Consider the following 21,634-nt stretch of genomic DNA (forward strand, 5'->3'; position numbering starts at 1 on the left):
CATCTTAAACATTACTTTTTGAAAGAAAAAATTATTAGACAAAAGTTAATATTTCAAAATAAATCTTGAGAAACCAGAGATTAAATAACTTAATGAAACATATTTCAGAGTTGAATTTTGGCAGCAATTGTAAATAATATTTATAATCTGGTGACATTAAAAGTGAAAAGTTACAAGGGGGAGAAGGAATGCTCTCCTTTGAAAATTGGTGGCCACATTTGGTGATGGATGAGATGAAGATGCATCCTTCCATAATCTTGCCTTTTTAAAAAAATTATAAAGCTCAAATGCATTTTGCCAGAAAAATTGCATGAATCTTCAGCATGCATTGTTAACTTTTTGTCTTTTCCCCTTTCTTTCTGCTGTTCATTTTCATTCATATATTTTTGATTTTTGGTTTGCCATTGTTCCTTTCTTTTTTGTTAATTACTTCATTAAATTATTTTTGAAACGTCATAAGCTGAGCAACCTCTCCGTGTAGTAACAGCGGATACCTGTCTATTTCACTATTTAGTCCCTCCTCCTATGTCTCCATCCTCCAAATCTGTGAGCACTCCAAGTGAAGCTGGAAGCCAAGACTCTGGAGATGGCGCCGTGGGATCTAGGTACAGTAATTTTCCTTTTAACGTTTTAATGATAGAATGCATTCAGTGCCCAAATACTGTTGATACTTTAAAGGGACTCTAAATAGTTGTGTCGAATTAGTCCTAACATTTTAAAATCAAAAATGGCATAGAAATTCTCTGTTGGACATTGGGAGAAAAAAAAGATTTTGTTTTTGTTTTTGTTTTTTTTTTACAATATTTTAACTGTCACATTTAATTAACTTAGTACTAGATAGTCAACTGGTTTTATGCTAATTATTTTCTATTAAAAATAGAGATATTAATGCATTTAGATTTTTCTGTTTAAACAAACTTTTTGTTGATTATTACATGAATGTTTTGGGTGTAAATAGTGTAAAACCTCTCTCTTGTGCTTGATTCCCCATTCAGTAATTGAAAATGTAAACAATTCTGTTAAACAGCTCAATTCCGTTCTATTAAGTCATTAGTTCTGCTAATTAGGATAGAGAATAATAATGCATAAAATGTCAAGAGTAAGGAATAACTGCTAAGGACAACATTGAGAATGTTTACTGTCAAGCATTCCTGAACTTGCATCTTCCTTGTAAAATTACATTTCGTGTTTGTTTTAGGATCCTGCATACATGTTGGGACTTGCTTTTCAAAAGTTCAGTAAGATTTCAGCTTTCTTTCAAAGATCATGTTGGGAAAAGTATTACTACTTATTCCTCTTTATCACACACACACACACACACACACAAAATAGTGAGTATTAAATGGTATCATACTTTTTGACTTCTGAAATGAAATTAAACATAGGTAGTCAAAATCCACAGAAAACATAGGTAGTCAAAATTAAGAATGCTTATTTTGGGCCAGGAAGTTGCGTGTCCTCACCAAGAAAATCTCTTAACACACCTTTTAATAAGACATAAACTGTTAGAAGTTTTATGCTTTTTGTGCCTGAGTCCCTCTAGTTGAAGTTACAAACCAGTAATAAATATCTAAAAGACAGGGCAAGAAAAAAAAAAGCAAGGTGGCTGGATGATCTGTAAACTCAATACTTCAAGCAGCTCTTGAATAATCAGGTTATCATTAACAATTAAAAGGCACATAAAGCTTGCCAGCTTGAATTTGAGTAGTGCTTTCCAAATAGAGCCAAAATTGCAAATCTAAGCTATACTATCTTTGGAGGTCAATGACATAACTCTTTCGTTTCAGAAAAATCAAAATTTTCTTTTTAGAAATAATGTTATTACCTTATAAAATAGTATGTATTACAGAATAAAGACAATTTATCTAGTGTAAATTCATTTTTATAGGGTAAAAATTTTTTTCATATTTTGTACTTCTATATTTTTATACAAATATGTTATTATTCCTTTATTTTTTATTTTTTTTTGCAGACAGGGTCTCTGTCACCCAGACTGGAGTGCAGTGGCGCAATCTTGGCTCACTGCAACCTCTGCCTCCTGGGCTCAAACGATCCTCCCACATCAGCCTCCTGAGTAGCTGGGACTGCAGGCACGCGCCACCATGCCTGGCTAATTTTTGTATTTTTTGTAGAGACAGGGTTTTGCCATATTGCCCAGGCTGGACTCGAATTCCCAGACTCAAGTGATCCACCCACCTTGGCCTCCCAAAGTGCTGGGATTATAGGCATGTGCCACTGCACCCAGCCACTATTCCTTTAGATAATTAATAATCAACTGGCATTTTTAAGTGAAAGCGTTTTTTTTTCCCTTCTACAGCATCACCATGGTAAAAATATTTCCCAAGATAAAAAATTACTATATGTATTAAATGTCTTTATTTGATATTATACATTATTTTTATGTAGATACTATACTGTGTACATTATGACTCATCGTTCCTGATTTTGAATAGTAGATTATTTTAATTCAGTGTCAGCACGTTTGCTTTCAAAAGTACTTTGACACTTAAGTTTTTTAAATTAATGTGAATTAAAGCATGTCCCCATGAGTTTTATGGACAACCCAGAGATTATTAGAGACCTTTTAGAATATTGTAAATTAATACAGGGAGTAATAATGGTAAGAAAAATATTTATTCATGTATAGGACAAATATTAAGTTACAAACTTTATTAAATACTATGGTTTACCACAGAAGATAAAACATTCATGGTCCTTGCTTTCATAGAATTTACATTGTAGTGATTACATCATTAATTTAAAGATACTGTTGACTTTATTGAAAAGCCCTAAGGGTAGTGTGCTAACCTGTGTTTAGTGTGAAATGTAGTTTTAATGATAAATTGTAAAACACAAAAACAAATAGTTAATATTTTTAAAAGTATTTGTTCTTGTTAGATAATGAATACAAAATTGGTTTCTTGTGAGTTTAACAGAGAGAAAAATCCTCTTTTTGAGTGAGGTGATGTTACATCTTTTTTTTTCCTTTGAAATGGCATTTCCTTCTCGTTGCCCAGGCTGGAGTGCAGTGGCATGATCTTGGCTCACTGCAACCTCCACCTCCCAGGTTCAAGCGATTCTCCTGCCTCAGCCTCCCAAGTAACTGGGATTACAAGCATGCACCACCGCGCCCAGCTAATTTTGTATTTTTAGTAAAGACAGGGTTTCACCATGTTGGCCAGGCTGGTCTCGAACTCCTGACCTCAGGTGATCCACCCACCTCAGCCTCCCAAAGTGCTGGGGTTGCAGGCTTGAGCCACTGCACCCAGCCACATCTTTTTAACCTTAATATGTACATTGTCTCCTTCAAGAGCACAGACTCACTTGGAAACATTGATTTTCAAGAGGGCTGAATATATTCATTTTTATGTATACACACACACACAATAATAGAAAATGATGGATTCTACTAAATCATATCCAGCTTTCATAGAGGTAATTAATATTGTGATGGTGATATTGGCAGTGAAATAATGCATTTCTAAATATGTGACATTTAAAAAGAGTGCCGAGGTCTGAGAATGAAACCTAATGAACTCATATTGAGCAAACACGATGTTAATGTAAGAATCAAGACAATTAGAAGAAATATAATAGGCAAATGCATGAAGACGTGAGATGTGTGCATGCACCTGTACGTGCAACTTCAGTTGGCCAAGACGGTCTAAGATTAGTACACTCAGGGAGTAGGAATAGATAAGACATTATAAAATATGCTATCTAAACGTGTTTGAATCACTCTAAGTGCCAAGAATTTCTGTTGGGACTGGTGGTAATTTATGAATAAATATAAAAGGCCATGAGAAATGATCTCTCTCTAACTTTGCAGATTAGGAAGCTGCATTACATTTGTTATCTCAAAAATTTAGGAACAATTATTTGGTGGGGTAATCCAGGCCTCTTCTTCCTTTTTTCCTTTTTTTTTTTTTTTTTTTTTTCTTTTTTGAGTCAGAGTCTTGCTCTGTTGTCCGGGCTGGGGTGCAATGGCATGATCTCAGCTCACTTCAATCTTTGCCTCCTGGATTCAAGCAATTCTCCTGCCTCAGTCTCCCCAGTAGCTGGGATTACAGGTGTGTGTCACCATACCCAGCTACCTTTTTTTTTTTTTTAATCCTTTTAAGTTCTAGGGTACATGTGCACAACGTGCAGGTTTGTTACATATGTATACTTGTGCCATGTTGGTGTGCTGCACCCATTAACTCGTCATTTACATTAGGTATGTCTCCTAATGCTATCCCTCCCCCCTCCCCCCACCCCACGACAGGCCCCAGTGTGTGATGTTCCCCTTCCTATGTCCAAGTGTTCTCATTGTTCAGTTCCCACCCGTGAGTGAGAACATGCGGTGTTTGGTTTTTTGTCCATGCAATAGTTTGCTGAGAATGATGGTTTCCAGCTACTTTTTGATTTTTTGTAGAGACGGGGTTTCATCATGTTGGCCAGGCTGGTCTCGAACTCCTGACCTCAAGTGATCTGCCCACCTCGGCCTCCCAAAGTGCCAGGATGACCGGTGTGAGCCACCACGCCTGGCCCATTTTTCCATTTTTGATCAGTTTACTTCTCAAGCTTTGTACTTGGAATTGTACTCTATATGCCTGAAGATGCCCCTAATAAATGTAATCATATACATGTGTGTCCAGTGCATTTTCAGTACTGGCTGTATTTTGAGGTACAGTCTTACTTGATTTTAGACTAAAATGACATCCTCAACAAGGAATTATATGTCGTTGATAACAGAGCTCTTACATAATGTAAATGACAGAACATTCCTTGGAGACCATCTCATAGAATTTTTGATTTAACAAAGCCTAAGCTTGTTGCTATTTATTGCTTAGTACAAAGTAGATCTTCACTGTGGCTGCTTCCTACATTGCATACACATAACCTTGTTTAAATTCCAAGATCTTTCTTTATATTTTTTAAATGAAGGATTTCTCTAGATTAATTTATTATTATTTTTCTTGATAAATTATATAGGCTGGTAGAGAAACCATTAAAACCATTGTTGTATTAAAACATTGTAGCAACTAAAACTAGTTATACATTATAACGTCTTACATAAGTGAAAAATATATTTGACAAAAATGGTAATACTAAATGTATTATGCTTAACTTTTTTTAGTGGGGACTATGAGCATTATACAGTACCATACATAATTATCTTATATATTGCTAACCTATATAAATGCCAGTATGGTAAAGTACCTTTTGTTCTATTAGTAACTAAGTTTGGCTTAAGTGGAAAAGATCCTCTGTAAGTTACTTAGCCAGCAGGGGATGCTAAAACTTATCACTCAATATTTAGGATTGACATTTGAACATAAAATATTTTTCCAGGGAAAAATCTATTTTTTCCTAGTGACAGAAATCTTTAGTTGTTTTCTTCAAGCAGATGATATGTAAGCCCAAGGCAGTGCTTAACCCATAAATTACAGAAGGGTCACATTTTGGAAACTTTAGCTATTTTGTATCCCAGTGGGATAGTCTTTGGTTTTATTACCAAAAGGCTTATGTGTTGACTCATTTCCTTTACCAGTATGACAATTTCCTACACACATGTAATGCTTTGGGGAAGATTAGAATATGTTAACTAAGATGTTTAAATGTGTTTGTTTTCATTAGGAATCTTAAAATTTCAACCATTTTGTAGCCTAGCTTGTTATCCATAAATAATTACTTGGGTTGTCTGACTTTAGTTGTTCTAAAGCAAATCTATTATTATACAATATTAGTTTCCCATAATCTGCAAATAATGTCTTTTAACTATTCTGGGTCGTATGCTTGCATCTTTAACCATAGGAAGCCTATTGCATGCACTAGATGATTGAGTGACCTGGTGGATTTCTTGTTTTGTTTTTTGATTTTTTTTAATACTAACCAGAACATGTGCTTTTTAATTGTGAATAGTACTTTAGCTTTAGCTATTCATAGAATGTATTTGCTTGACTAACTTATGGCCTTTTTTGCTAATGCTTCATGGTTGTCCTACAACCATTTAGGACGCTGCATTGGGATACAGATCCATCAGTTCTTCAGCTTCACTCAGATTCCGATTTGGGGTATTGAATAGATTTTTTACCTTCCCTGTTTTATAATGAATTTGATTCTTTGTGAAACTGTCCTAATTTTATTTTGCTTAAGTTTATAATATTGTATCATGTAGTAAGGACGAGAGTTATAGTTTACTGTGACACCTCATTTATCCAGTATCTTTAGTGAAAGAATATTCTATGTGATGTTCTAGGTACCCTAAGTCCATTTAAGTGTCCAAACGTTTAAAATTATTTCTACATTTTTAATACAAGTTTTCTAAGATGTATTAAAAAACTTCTCGGACTTTTTCTAATATTCTACTTGTAATTGAACCTTTTCAGGGTTACTCGATATGAATATTAATTTATTTTTCTGTATTAAAATTCACTGATGATTTCTAAGATTTTAAGAATAACGGAGATGCTGGTCCTTACACTGTTCATTCATTCATTACTATTTATTCATGAATCTAGAATAAAACTATTCATGAATCTAGAATAAATAAATGAGTGAATGAGTGGATTAATAGATTATTCAAAGAATGTATGAATGAATATTCTTAATACAATTGTCATTGAGCCCCTAGGTTAAATAAATAAATTCTTCCTGTTTGTTTTGTTTTTTGGCATATTTTCTTAGCGAAACGTTAGAAAACTAATGCTTTATAGTTTCTGTATGTCTTTTTTTTTTAGAGTTTTAAAACTTGTTCTTTTAGAAGTTAGTGTTGTAAGCTTTATGTATGGTTTTTTAATTTTGTTGACATAGAGATAAGATTATTCATCCATTCATTCATTCAATTATTTATTCTAGATTCTAATGCAAATTATAAATGTTTGCTGCTGCCATTTTACCTGATTCAGATAGCCCTTTTCCCCTGATAATTTACAGCTTCGAAAACATATGAATATACCTTTTGGATTGTGTCTAAAGTAAGGTAAATAAGCCTTGATTTGAGGCATGTAAGAAAAATACATGAGTTTCTTGTACATGAACTGGAAGCCCTCTGTATTGGCCACACTGAGGCTTCCCCCTCTTGCCTCCCATTGCTTCCTTATTTTCAGTAAAAGTGGCTTTTGGATAAGTGAGGTATTACTTCCCTACCCACCTCCTCCTATAAAATCTTGGAATATTTTGTTTGTTTAGTATTATGTTTTTTTCTGTTAGACTCTGTATGCATTCACGTTGGTAATTGGTTCCTAATATTGTTGGCTTGATGATTTTTTTCCAGCTATGTGAGTGATTTACTTTTTATATAATTTGCATCTTAAAAATCAGAATATAAAGTTTCTTATTTCAAATTTTATTCTTAGACTTCTAGATTACTTCAGATTACTTAAATTGCCCACTTAATTCTTTGACTATACTTTTTTTTTCCCTTTTTTATTTCTAAACTAGAAAAGTCATTAAAAAATTGTTATGGCCCACATTTTGGAACATTAATTTTTAAAATGTACTAATTTTATTATACTTCATACTTTATTATGCTTTATTAGATTGTATAGGACTTGGATTTAGTTACTAAGTAGAACTGAAAAGAATATTTATATAAGAAAAAAGTTATATTACCAGTGATAGCCTGCTTTATATTCTGAAAGTTGCAGCAGTGCCTTTATTGTATATCCTTTTAAGGCAGCTTCATCACTGAGAACTTTTTTGGGAGTCTGGAAGCATACTTTATTTGGTTTAGAATTTAAACATCTAATAAAACCAATAAAAGATCTCCCAGATAGCTAATAAAATATATTTTTCTTTTGGTTCATTTTCCTCAGCCACAGCTCTCTTCCATTGTCAAAAAAGAATGTATACCCTGTATTTAACTTAAACAGAAGTGACTTTAGTAGATTTATGGTATTAAAAAGATCTGTCGCTTTAGTCTAAGTGTAGAATATCTGGACCTTAGTTTGTCCATATATGAATGAAGGACAGTATTGATCATGCAGAGATTAGAGACTTAAAAGTTTTAAATATTTCATTTTAAAGTCCAAATTGATGGAATAATTCTCAATTTCTGCCAAATATAAGTAGAAAAAAAGCTTTCAACAGAAACCTGTTTTTCAGTCATAAAGCTGAATTCTTCTAGTGGCGCAATCAGCTAAATGTGGTCTGAGTGATATCCAGTCTGATTCTTAAAAAAAGTCCAGAAAGAACCATATCCCAGCTGAAACCAGTTCTTACAACCACCTTATTCAGTGGTCCACTCTGAAGTTCCTATTCTCTTACTTCATTATTGCCCTCACATTTGTTCTAAAAAATGAAATTACTTGCCTTTTTAAAATGAAAAATAAAAACACTGAATGATTCAGAAATACCTTTTGCTTTTGCTACCTTCTCATTCTTTTGCTAAAATAAAGCCAATTTATTGTTCATCTAAAATTTCTTGAATAAAATGGATTGAAATTACAATGTTGGGTGCAAATGACTGTGTAATTCTTAATTTTTGAAAATAACATGGTTTGATGTAGTTGAAATGTATTTGTATTTACTTAATTTAGACGAGGACCTATTAAACTTGGAATGGCTAAAATCACGCAAGTCGACTTTCCTCCTCGAGAAATTGTCACATATACAAAGGAAACTCAGACTCCAGTTATGGCTCAACCCAAAGAAGGTGAATATCTATCCTTAGTATGTATAATTGTCATTGAGCACCTGTGTTAAATACATAGATTCTTCTTTTCTTCCTTTGATTTTTGTTTTATTTCTTCTTTGCTTTTGTGTTTTGGCATATTTTCTTGGGGAAACATGAGAAAACTAATGCTTTACAGTTTCTGTATTTATGTCTTCATTTTTTGGAGTTTTAAAACTTATTAGACGTTAGCGTTGTAAGCTGTATGTGTGGTTTCTTAATTTTATTGACATAAATTTAAGTATTTCAGCCCTTATTTTGTCATTAATGTATACTGCTTTTGGAAGCCGAAAAGCTTAAGAATGTTCTATTTCTGTCATTGAGCATAATTCTTCCCCAAAAGAGAGTAGGTCCCATAGTAAACAAAGTCATGGAAATTATTTCTGAATAGCATACTGTACCCTGATGTTATTCATACTAATGAACAAATCTAGACTTAATTCTTAAATTTTCTCTTTTATGATATAGGGGCTCTATTTTGTTGATTAGTTAGTATCCTGTAACTTGTGTATGATATGGGGACGTATGCACAGACCTATTGAATGTGGAGACCCTTTGGTTCTTAAACCAGAAAGCATTACAAATAGCTAACGATTCAAGCATAAAGTACTATGATCTCATTTTCCCAGTGAGGCTAATGAATTTATATCATACAAAAAAAAAAAGATTTATGTGAGATCCCTAATACACTTCACAGTGTCTTATCTGAAGCTTTTGGGGCCACATATATATATTAGAATTCCAAATTTTTCAGATTATATAAAAGTAATAAAATATATGTATCATATGTTAACACTCTAGTAGTATTTTGGGCGTTAATATTTTGGCAGTAAAGCATATGAACATGCTAAGTGAGATAAGTAATGATTATAAATAGCTTTACCTCTGACTTTACCATGTCAGAGTTTACCACCACATGAGTTACGGATTTTAGAGCTGTTAACAATTTTGGAATAGAAATTTTATCAAATGTTTAAATTAATGTATTTTTAAATTTTTAATTAAATTACCATGTTTCTCCATTAAGGAAAAACAAAAGTTGTATTCATTGCAGAAAGCCAGGAAATACAGGTAAGCAAAAGTGAGAAGAAATCCTTGAAATCCCTGTCTACTACCAAAGAAAATCTTTAAATTTTCATATTTGCCTAAACCTAAAAAAAGTTAGGATTGTGGCCGGACGCAGTGGCTCACACCCGTACTAGCACTTTGGGAGGCCAAGGCAGGTAGATTGCTTAAGATCAGGAGTTCAAGACCAGCCTGACCAACATGGTGAAACCTTGTCTCTACTAAAACTACAAAAATTAGCCGGGTGTGGTGGTGGGTGCCTGTAATCCCAACTACTCTGGAGGCTGAGGCAGAAGAATTGCTTGAACCCAGGAGGCAGAGGTTACAGTGAGCCAAGATTGCGCCATTGCACTCCAGCCTGGGTGACAGAGCGAGACTCTGTTTAAAAAAAAAAAAAAAAAGAAAATTAGGATTGTAACTATTTACAACCTTCTGACTTAATAGTAGATCATCACAGACACTACTCTCCTTTTGCTGCCCTCTGAGGATGGAAATGAAATAAATACATTAAACTTTTCCTTTCACTCTTCTCAAAAGGAGGCAACATTATGATACATATAATTACACCTTCAAAATTTTGAGGAAATCGGTATAACATTTTTGTTCAAGTATTTTTTTTTTTTTTTTTTTTTTTTGTGATGGAGTCTTGCTCTGACACCCAGGCTGGAGTGCAGTGGCGCCATCTTGGCTCAGTTCTCCCACCTCAGCTTCCTGAGTAGCTGGGATTACAGGTGCCTGCCACCACGCCCAGCTAATTTTTTGTATTTTTAGTAAAGATGGGGTTTCACCATGTTGGCCAGGCTGGTCTCGAACTCTTGACCTCAGGTGATCCACCTACCTTGGCCTCCCAAAGTGCTGGGATTACAGGTGTGAGCCACTGTGCCTGGCCACGTCCAAGTACTTTTTACTTGACCATGTAAATGTTCTGTGTGTTCATTGTTTTCATTCCTGCTGTTCCATTGGTTGGTAAGATAGCTTTTGTAGATGCAAGATCCTCATCCTAACAGAAGAAAAACACTGATGGTAAACTTGATTGAGACACAAGCAACTTTTTTTAAAAAGAAAGGAAAGAAAGTGTGGAGCTTTCAGTATGAGAATACTAATACTGCAGGATTCTGTAATTTCTAGAAAATGTTATTTTATTAACTAGTATATTAATTTGGTGAGTATTATTATGTCTGCCTTTTAGGAGCTACATTAGTAGATACGTTAACTCAGAAAGTGAGCAGAATAGCCAAAATGAACGTACAGTGACTTATTTAAAAAAATAAATTAGGCCTTTTTCTTCATCTGATAATTTGGAGATTGTATTTTTAGTTACACTATCATACTTATGGTACAATGCGTTTTGGATTTTTTTCAAATATAAAGTATTCTGAAACTATTTTGAGTAATGCCTATTATATCTATATTTATATCCAGTTTAAGTGAAGACTTTTTTTTTCTTTTTTTTTTTTTTTTTTTTTGACAGAGTCTCGCTTTGTCTCCCAGGCTGGAATGCAGTGGTGCCATCTCAGCTCACTGCAACTTCCACCTCCCAGGTTCAAGTGATTCTCCTGCCTCAGCCTCCTGAGTAGCAGTGACTACAGGCGTGTGCCACCATTGCCAGCTAATCTTTGTATTTTTGGTAGAGATGGGGGTCTCACCATGTTGGCCAGGCTGATCTCAAACTCCTAGCCTTAAGTGATCCGCCCGCCTTGGCCTCCCAAAGTGTTGGGATTACAGGCATAAGCCACCACATCCAGCCAAGATTTTCATTTTTTTCAACTATTTTCATTTTTTAAAAATAGTTTTTTCTAATTACTGTAGTGGTATATCATAGAGAATTTAGAAGTACAGAAAGGATATAGAGAGGAAATGTCTTTGATACTGCTGTGTACAACCCATTGTTAATATTTTGGTTCCAATGAATATGTCTCCAAACTTCTTTTTTTTTTTCTTTGAGACAGAGTCTCGCTCTGTGGCCCAGGCTGGAGTGCAGTGGCGTGATCTCAGCTCACTGCAAGCTCCGTCTCCCGGGTTCACGCCATTCTCCTGCCTCAGCCTCCCAAGTAGCTGGGACTACAGGCACCTGCCACCATGCCTGGCTAATTGTTTTGTATTTTTAGTAGAGACGGGGTTTCACCATGTTAGCCAGGATGGTCTCGATCTCCTGACCTCATGATCCACCCGCCTCGGCCTCGCAAAATGCTGGGATTACAGGCTTGAGCCACCGTGCCTGGCCGTCTCCAAACTTCTTATTTAAATTGGTGACTAAAGATTATAACACCAAGAAGTGCCTACCACTTATCAGGCATAGTGTGAGACACTTTGCATAATCTGTAATGCTGTCACCAAAACCCTGAAAGTTAGGTATTGGTTTTGTTTACACACAAGCTGAAACTGAAAGAGGTAGTTTATCAAGCATCACATAGCTAGTAGCTGTGATTGTAAACCAAATGTGACTGATTCTAAGGTGTGCTTTCTCTCGCCACTGAAGTAGCAGCTCATGTTTTTATAATAGTAACCTATAGTAAGTAGTTTAGTTATATTATCTAGCACTGATTCTAAGTTGTGCTTTCTCTCACCACTGAAGTAGCAACTCATGTTTTTATAATAGTAACCTATAGTAAGTAGTTTAGTTATATTATCTAGCACTGATTCTACAAGCTTATTGAGTATTTGCTCTATGTAAAGGCACTAGATTATCCTTTCTTTGGATTTATTGTCCTTTTAGTTACAGGTTGAGGTACATAAGTGAAGGAGAAGGGAAAAAAAAGCATCCTGATACCATGGAGCTATCCTTACCCTTTGGAAATAGTTATAAAAATGAGATATTTGGGCAGTATCCTTTGGGGAAAAAAAAGATAATTTCTTTTCTGTATCATTACAGTTATTTTCATGTCTGGAGCTCTTACATTAAGTTTCTTTTCCTAAAGTGTGTAAGTTTTAAAAAGAAAGAAAGAGAAAAACCTTAAAATTAAGATTTTATAATGGAAACACTGTGTGCTTAACTGTTCTTGTGCTTACCCTTCACTTTAATACAGTGGTTCTCAAACTTTGCCTGGTTGGTTCCCATTTAAGAATTATGTAATGAATTCCAAAACTCACCATAAAACAAAACTGGTGAAATCACAATTGGAATGTAACAGACAGCAAATTAAACTTCGGTAGGCAGTAAAATCCATGCAGAAGTAATGTGACTTACCAAATTGAAGGTAAAAATTGGTTGTAGACTTAACTCTTATCTTTCTTTTGTATTCTTTTTTTTTAAATAAAAATGGCCAAGCCTATTCCTTTAAAAAAGCAGTTTTTATTCTGCCTTGTTTTTCTTTTTCCCTCTTCTGGCCACCTTCTTGCTTTCCAGTTTACTCTGTAAGGTGGTAGCACTGTTTCTGAACTGCGGTGCTTTGCTGTCTTAAAGCGCCTACTGTGAATGAAATTGACTAGCACCACGTGACTTCAGTCGATTTTCTTCTCAGCAGGTGAAAAGCTTCTCTTGGCAGGAACGTGGTGCCCACAGATACACTCCTGGAAAAGTTTTAACTCTTTTGAAAAAATGGCATTATTTTTTCTTATTCACTTCTTCTGTATGGATTTTTTTTTTTTTTTTTTTTTTGCTATTTTTTGAAAGATTATTAAAGGAAAAAGAAATCCTGAAGGTTACCTAATCGAATCAGCTTGTTTACCTCTGAGGAAACTGAGGTTCAGGGAGATTAATTGGTGAGTCTAAGTCCACCGTCAGAGAATATCAGGCATACATCCAGAAACTGGCACTTGATTTCTAGTGATGTGCCATTTCTCTTATTCCATTCCACTTTCTTATCTGTGAAGGAGTTTATAATTACTGTTGGTATTGGCTTAGTAGCCAGATATGTTTTCTTCAATACCTGTTGATTAGCTTTATTGTATGTAGAATATTAATATATGTGAATATCTTGTAATCACTTATTGCATGATCTTAACATTTGGAATTCACTCCCAGAAGACCAATTTTGTACGCCTTCTGGTTAATACATCGCCCTTATCTAAAATGGATTTTTCTGTAATCCCAGCACATTGGGAGGCCGAGGTGGGGCAGATCACCACAGGTCAGAAGTTTGAGACCAGCTTGGCCAACATGGTGAAACCCCATCTCTACTGAAAATACAAAAATTAGCCAGGTGTGGTGGCACACACTTGTAATCCCAGCTACTTGGGAGGCTGAGGCAGAATTGCTTGAACCCAGGAGGCAGAGGTTGCATTGAGCCAAGATTGTGCCATGGCATTCAAGCCTGGGCGACAGAGTGAGACTATGTCTCAAATAAATTAATTAAATGGATTTTTAAAAGATCCTAGAATGAATAACACATTTAATAAATTAGTTTTAACCCTCAGAGGACCTATAAGAATATAAACAAAATTGAAAATTGAAGCATTTGTTCTTAATCTTGATTGAAAGACTTTAATCAGCATATTTGAAACCCTGGCCTCAGAAAAATATAATATTTGATGAGATCACAGATAACAAGACCTATGTAAGGGTGCTAATACTGCCAAAATAAAACCCAAATTGTATATAAAAAGGACTGTGACTGGTCAAGGTGGTGTGCACCTGTAGTCCCAGGTACTCAGGAGGCTGAGATAGGAGGATCACTAGAGCCCAGGAGTTTGAGGCCAGCCTAGGCACATAGCAAGACCCCATCTCTTAAAAAAAAAAAAACAAAACTACAGAGAGACAAATTTTGTGTTAAAGGAAGTGGTATAATTAAACTGTTAGTCTTTTCTTATTTTCCTGCCAAGTTAGCATTACATCTATATTGAAATCGTTAATGATTAAAAAGTCAGCTGTGTATTTTTCCCTTGTGGAAGAGCCAAAGAAACCCAAGTGACCTTGCATCTTATTCTAGATGGTGTAAAAAAAGAAAAGGAATGGATTCCATTGATACATTCATAAAACTTTGTCCCAATGAAGATTCTCTTTAATATGCATTTGATTTTAAAGAGTAAGGTATAAGAAGATGAAATGATGGACAAATGGATTGAAATAGAGTGATTCAAAATGAAGCTGACCCAGAAAAGAAGGGATTTTTTGAAAATATTAAAGGAAAATCATTCCTGTGTAATCTGTATTTTTAAACTAATGATTAAAGCATTTTCCTCTAATATTTTCATAGATGTTTGTGAAGTTATTCATAAGTTGAATTTTTATAAGTCAAATCATATTTTTATATGCAGCAAATGTCCTGACTTTTCGAACTCAGTGTCAGCTTCCTTTATACCAGGAATAATCAGACTACCTTGTAAGTTAGGAATTTTTCATAGGATATTAAATTATCTTAAAATGGGATGCACCGGTACAATAAAACTACATAGTAAATTGATAGACAACAAACATATTTCCTAAACAACAGTGCACTAATGATGGGATTTGTTTTTCACTTCATATTGAGATTTAATCATTAAAACTGATAGATTCATAAGTAGCAATGTTTGTTCAGTAAGGATTTTCTAAGATACTGTATATTACCTTTTAAATGTCTTGTAATATTTTAAAATAATTCAAAGTATGCTTTGTGGCATACTCTTAGCTTAGCTTAAAGGTATCTTAAATGTAAAATGTATCTTAAATGTACTATGAGGTACAGATGAGAAAACTTGCTCTGAAGGCTCCTTCCTTCAGTTTAACAAAAGCCACCCATTTCACAGATGATTTAACTTTGATTAACTTACTCCATTGTAACAGATTATTCCAACAACTGGAATTTCATTCTTTGGTGTTATTTCTAGGTGCAGCTTAATTTACAAAACAGCTTTTCTTTCTGTCTCACCAAAATACATCACAATTTTGATGTTAACTCAAGGTAGAAATTCAGTGGTTCATTAAACCTAGTTTTAGCATTCATTGACAAGAGATTTGTCATTTTAAAAGTAACTGCTACTTTTATGCACTCTTTACTGCTCAGTTTATAACCTTAGATTCCTTGTCAGAGAAAGCATGGAGTTAACCACTTAGCATATTGTAATGAATATTCATCAATAAATTGATGTGACATGGCAGCCCCATTTTTCAGTCTTCCTGCTCTGTTACAGTCTTTTCCAGTTTTAAATATAGCTCATCATGTAATAAGAACTAGCTTAGAAAATCTTCAGAACTGTAATTTTATATTTTTGGCCATGTTAATAGTCCTTTGGTAGCTATCATATTAGCTTATAACAAGAAAAGCATATTTGTTTCAGAAGAACATTCTTTAATCTGATGTTACTGATGTTAGGCATTTTTGCCAAATATTTGGTAAATTTGATAATTATTTAAGATCAACCTTATAGCAAAAAGATTGCATTTTACAGTTTTTAAGAACAGCATTATCCTTTGTTTTTATGTTCCTTGAAATTTATTTAATCATTTTTATGAAGCTTAAGTACCAATGATAGTTTTAAGATCTGGTTTTAATCCATGTAGAAAGGGAGGGTATGTACTCTAATTCTAAAATAAAACCCTGAGAGCATGTATTTAAATAGTTGATACTCATGATTCAGCTACAACTGAAATAACTTATATGGACAAATAGGCATGGCAAATGCTGTACAGTACACAGATATAGATCACTGTCTGACATATTTCGTCTACATTTTAAATTTTAAGAGGAAAAGAGTGTCTATAAACAAGATCTTTTCTGTTAAATATGTAAATTATGAGGTCACTTAGCACTAAAGTACTGACCATATGCATTATGACAGGAATTTGACACCTGTCACTGGAAATGGTACTTAGAGGCCATATAATACAACAAAGTTGAAGGAGGGAGAATAAGATGTGGGTAGGAGGCTGTAATTTATAATTCATAGTGCTCAAGAATGACCTGTCCTGGGTGATTCAAAATTCCTATCTTTGATTTTAGGATTTACATACAGTGAACCCTACTAGTAAACAAACTTGATTAGGATAACTGGTAGCATTAGCAGAAAGTAGAAAATATATGTATATTCTTACAGTGAATTTTTAGTTGAAGTAGATGTCCTATTATTCTAAAAGACAACTTGTAAGTTAAATGTAATTAAACTATTTTATTACATTATACCTGCAGGTGACTTTATGGAAGAATTTTATTCTAATGCTTGAGTAATATAGTATAGAATTGCTACCAATTATACTATTTTCAGATTAGTAATTCGTTGTATATGAGAATTCATCTAAAAAGGAGTAGTGTCTTTCTGTTTCTCTATGTGATTATTTTGCCCCAAAAAGCTTTCATTTTTTTAAGTAGCACAAAAGCTATAATTGGCATGCTTTGTAAGGAAGTGTCAATGTGCAAGAGAGTGGCGATCACTAAGAATTCTTTTACGTGTTCTTTCCCCTTTGCACCACCGCCTCCTCAGCAGGGTCACTGAGATCACTAGCTTTTCTTGAAATGGCCATTTTCCCTGGCAGGTGCATTATACCCTGTATTTTCAGATTGTTTTTCCTTTCTGAATGTTTGGCAGGTTGATTGCTCTGGCTGCATTGACGGAGAAAGGGCTGACAAATGTGGTTGGGCTGGCTGAAAAGACAGTGATTACTGTTTTCCTTTGTGGCTGATTGAGGCCCTTGAAAGGAAAAATTTTAACCTTCACCATTTGGTTCAAAAGTATGAGCATATATTGAAATCACTCGTGCCATTTATCCTAGTTCTGTAAACTTGTCAGAACGTAAAAATCGCTCAATTTCAAGTAATGTAGGATTGGCATACGTCATTATCATTTTGATTAAGTTGGAGGTTGTATCATTGTGTGCATTATACAGTGTCATTTAAAGCTTTCTTTCCACAGGTACAGTTATATTTTTATCACCTATACTGTAGAGTTAGAAAGATTTTTATAGCTCTCTAAACCTAACACTATGTGTGTGGTTTGGCAGCTGGTGTGGCCTACAAGCTGCATTTTGTTTGCAGGGTAAAGGCTTGTCTGTAGGCCTCCTGGAGTGCTGGTAATTGCACAGGCCTGCCATTGGGGAGAGACACAGGATTGGAAGCAGTGAAGCGGAAGAATGTTATGCCATCCCATTGCCACCTTGTAGCAGAAAGACACAATCCCAGCAGTGCCATCTGGTTGTTGCTATCTAGTCAGCTGGCCTGGCTGCTGGGACCATGACTTGGCAGCTGGTTCCCATTCTTGACCATTCTTTTGTGTACATCGTATGTATGTGTGTTTTAGATAATTTTGAACATGAGTCAGGGAAATGACTATAGCAAGTAAAGTTCCCTTATTGAATAGGCTGTCATTACTTGAGCTGCACTCTGGTGCAGATGCCTGCTGCCTTTCCCTTATAGACAAGTAACGCATGTGTTTAGGCAATAAAAATAAACATTTTCTTCATAAAAACCCATCTCAGTGTGTAGCAAAAGAAAAGGTAGGTAGGGTTATGTGTTCTATAACATTTTAAAATAAATGATTTTAAATTACTTCCTGGTTTGGCATGTAAGAGATTTAGTAATTTTTTAGAAGTCTTATAAACATTGTATATTATCCCAATGTATACTTTTATTCAAATTAAGAAAACATTATTTTAAGTGCTTATTGCCACATCATGTAACAATAGATAATGAGACTAGCATTTAAAATGACAGAATAGAAAATGTGGTCTTATAGCTATTATCTTCAAAATCTGCCTCTCAAATAGCAACCTGAGAGTTAATGTAAGCCATCTTTATGCCTTATGAAGGCCCATTAGACACTGATGGTTTCAGATCACAAGTAAGCAGCCAGCTCTGTAGGCTATTTTAGACGTTTGATTTTCCTCATTCTACAGCATTAATGTGTCAGCATGCTATATAAAACTATGCAGGAGTTGCATGTTGTTCTGTCTAGAATGATAAATGCTTGCAAGCTTTTAGAGACTTCATGAGGAATTCATCCTAGTTGCTTATATATCTTATTTCAGTTTAGCTACAGAATTTAGGATGGCTGTTGCTGAGGTACCACATAGGTATGTATAAAAACCAAGTGGTTCCACTTATTTGATTATGTTGATAAAAATCCCTATTATTTGTACTTGTTCTGTCCGGTCAGTGGTTTACTTTTGCTTGTATCTTGGGAGTTGTGATACCTTCTGAAATACTGTCTCAAAAGTTACCAGCTATTTTCATTAAAATAATTTATTCAGCATTAGGAGATATACCTAATGCTAAATGACGAGTTAATGGGTGCAGCAAAACAACATGGCACATGGATACATATGTAACAAACCTGCACATTGTGCACATGTACCCTAAAACCTAAAGTATAATAATAATAAAAATAATAATAATAGTTTATTATGTCATTCTGTTTTTTTTTTTTTTTCAGATGAAGAGGAAGATGATGATGTAGTGGCTCCTAAACCACCTATTGAACCTGAAGAAGAGAAAACTTTAAAGAAAGATGAGGAAAATGATAGTAAAGGTATCTTAAAGAATTAAACTTCAAAACATTTTGTTGATTTCTGTTAAGATTCCTTTTATTACTTATGTATTAAAGTAGGATGAAATGCTGTAAATCAAATAAGTGAATCTGATAGAAAAATAATGTGTAACATTCATTGATCCATACTGTGATAGTGAGTTGATGTGATTTGCCTGACATAAATCATACTTCAAAAAATTATTTATTTTCCAGCTCCCCCTCATGAGCTGACTGAAGAAGAAAAGCAACAAATCTTGCACTCTGAGGAATTTTTAAGTTTCTTTGACCATTCTACAAGAATTGTAGAAAGAGCTCTTTCTGAGCAGATTAACATCTTCTTTGACTATAGTGGGAGAGATTTGGAAGACAAAGAAGGGTAATGTTTAATTGCTAAGATTTTTAGCTTCAGTAGTGTTAAATTACTTTAAGATTAAGAGTGATAAAAGTTATAACCATCTTTTTGGGGGTTTGGTCTTTTTTTGTAGAGAGATTCAAGCAGGTGCTAAACTGTCACTAAATCGACAATTTTTTGACGAACGTTGGTCAAAGCATCGGGTTGTTAGTTGTTTGGATTGGTCATCTCAGGTAAAATATAACAAAATAGGCTGCTCTTAACTCATTTTTAAAATTATAATTAGTAGGTCATTTTATTTTAATTATCGGAATTTTGTATAATAAATCAATATGTGTTATTTAAAATTAATGGATGATAGTTCTAATGTTAACATACTCATCTTACGTACTTTGGAAGAAAGATTAGAAACATTATTTATATTTGAAATTCAGGACTTTATGATACAGGCCAGTTTTACTAATTTCAGTTGCTCACCAAATCCTTTGTGTAAAATTTGGACACATATTTTAATTAAATGTTTTAACATTAAAACATTTAAAATAATTAACTGTTCTAATTTAAAATTGTACTAATGTCCCAGTAGGCATAACGCTAGAGATGTCTCTCTTGATGAAACGTTAGGTATTTGTATTTTCAGAATAATAATCTGATAAAGACAAATAACTAGGATTATAAAACAGTTATTATGCATAGCATTTCTTTTCCTCTTGATTCTTCTGAGCAGTATCCGGAGTTACTCGTGGCTTCCTATAACAACAATGAAGATGCCCCTCATGAGCCTGATGGTGTGGCCCTTGTATGGAATATGAAATACAAAAAAACTACCCCAGAGTATGTGTTTCACTGCCAGGTATGGTGGTCTTTTAGCAGTCTTCCTCAAGTTTAAGAATTCATTGATGAATTAAGACAAGTGCCTTTTTTCTTTTCTTGTCAACATAATGATTTCATTGGATTGGCATTTTACTAAACCACTCCATATTTGCAAACAGATGTTAACAGAAAACTGAAGACTTCTCAGTTCAACATGATCTGCCTTTTGTAGCTTTTCTGACATTTCTTATAATGTTTAATCACACCTAAAGTCCTTTGCAGTTGTGATTTTCTGTTATGGTGATTGACTGTATAAAAGGAATCTTTTATAAAATGTCTTTCCTACGGGGAGTTTCCCAGGAACTTACTTGTGAATATACAATTAGATGGTTGGCCCACTGAATTACTTATACATGGCGTGAGGAATTGGAACTAGATAGTTTTAAGTAGAAACATATGGTTGAAGTAGAAAACAGATGCAGATTTTTAAAATAGATTTAGTAGAAGGTTAGAATTTGCAAGCCTTTTCTGGTTGCATTAAGTTAAAGTCTTTTAATAATGTCTTAATCTTGAATAAGCACTTAACTTGAATTAAACTACCATGTACTCTACTGTTAGATTACTGTCAGAGTCTAATGCGGGGCTAGTTATCTTTTTAATACTGTAGTTAACTGAAATAACTTTTTGCTTTCTTTGATAAATTGGTTAAACCTGCTTATGTAAACAGCCATTACATTGGACTTTTAAGCCAAAAATATCTTAAAGATATATTTTTATATTTCTGAAACAGTGAAAACTTTTAATTAATTTACTTAGTTGTTTTTATAACCTCTAATACCATACAATGAAGAAAGAAATGTTTCGGATAATAGATTGATTTTTAGAACTTGTCAGGCTTTTTCCATTTGAATCTCAAGTATAAAAATCTTACTTATTTGCAGTCAGCTGTGATGTCTGCCACGTTTGCAAAATTTCATCCAAATCTTGTTGTTGGTGGTACATATTCAGGCCAAATTGTGCTTTGGGATAACCGTAGCAATAAAAGAACTCCAGTGCAAAGAACTCCACTGTCAGCAGCTGCACACACAGTAAGTAAATAAGGTTATTTCCATTAGGCTTCTGTGCTCCTTCACCCTTAGCTATAATACTTAGTAGTGGCCATCAGAGTCATCTCAGAATGTGCTTCCTTTGGTGTATGAATTCCTCACCATTTAACAACCAAGAATGAAGGCTGTTTTTTTTTTTTTTTGGAGATTTATTATAAACTCATCTCTCTTCTGCGACAACATTTTGTTAATAGCAAACTTCACATTAAGAATACCCACAAGTTATGAGACTTGATAGTAAACAGAATGCTTATAATTAGACTA

At 34.2% G+C, this 21,634-nt stretch overlaps 1 protein-coding gene across 17 annotated transcripts in view; it reads left to right on the forward strand.

The window, feature by feature from the left end:
- The window catches only part of DYNC1I2 (dynein cytoplasmic 1 intermediate chain 2), a 62,445-nt gene that overhangs the window by 19,309 nt on the left and 21,502 nt on the right, over window positions 1–21,634 (forward strand). For 6 of the 17 annotated variants that reach the window (XM_003253703.4, XM_030802876.1, XM_030802879.1 and 3 more), the window contains 8 exons: window positions 515–605; window positions 5,997–6,056; window positions 8,523–8,638; window positions 19,004–19,099; window positions 19,313–19,475; window positions 19,585–19,684; window positions 20,179–20,304; window positions 21,206–21,352. In XM_003253703.4, coding sequence (XP_003253751.1) covers window positions 515–605; window positions 5,997–6,056; window positions 8,523–8,638; window positions 19,004–19,099; window positions 19,313–19,475; window positions 19,585–19,684; window positions 20,179–20,304; window positions 21,206–21,352 — 899 coding nt within the window. Of the gene's footprint in view, window positions 1–460; window positions 606–5,996; window positions 6,057–8,522; window positions 8,639–19,003; window positions 19,100–19,312; window positions 19,476–19,584; window positions 19,685–20,178; window positions 20,305–21,205; window positions 21,353–21,634 lie in introns of all 17 variants that reach the window. The other 11 variants (XM_012500198.2, XM_004091969.3, XM_030802878.1 and 8 more) reach the window with 3 other exon arrangements.

Source organism: Nomascus leucogenys, chromosome 22a (assembly GCF_006542625.1).
Source record: "Nomascus leucogenys isolate Asia chromosome 22a, Asia_NLE_v1, whole genome shotgun sequence".
Lineage (NCBI taxonomy): Eukaryota > Metazoa > Chordata > Mammalia > Primates > Hylobatidae > Nomascus > Nomascus leucogenys.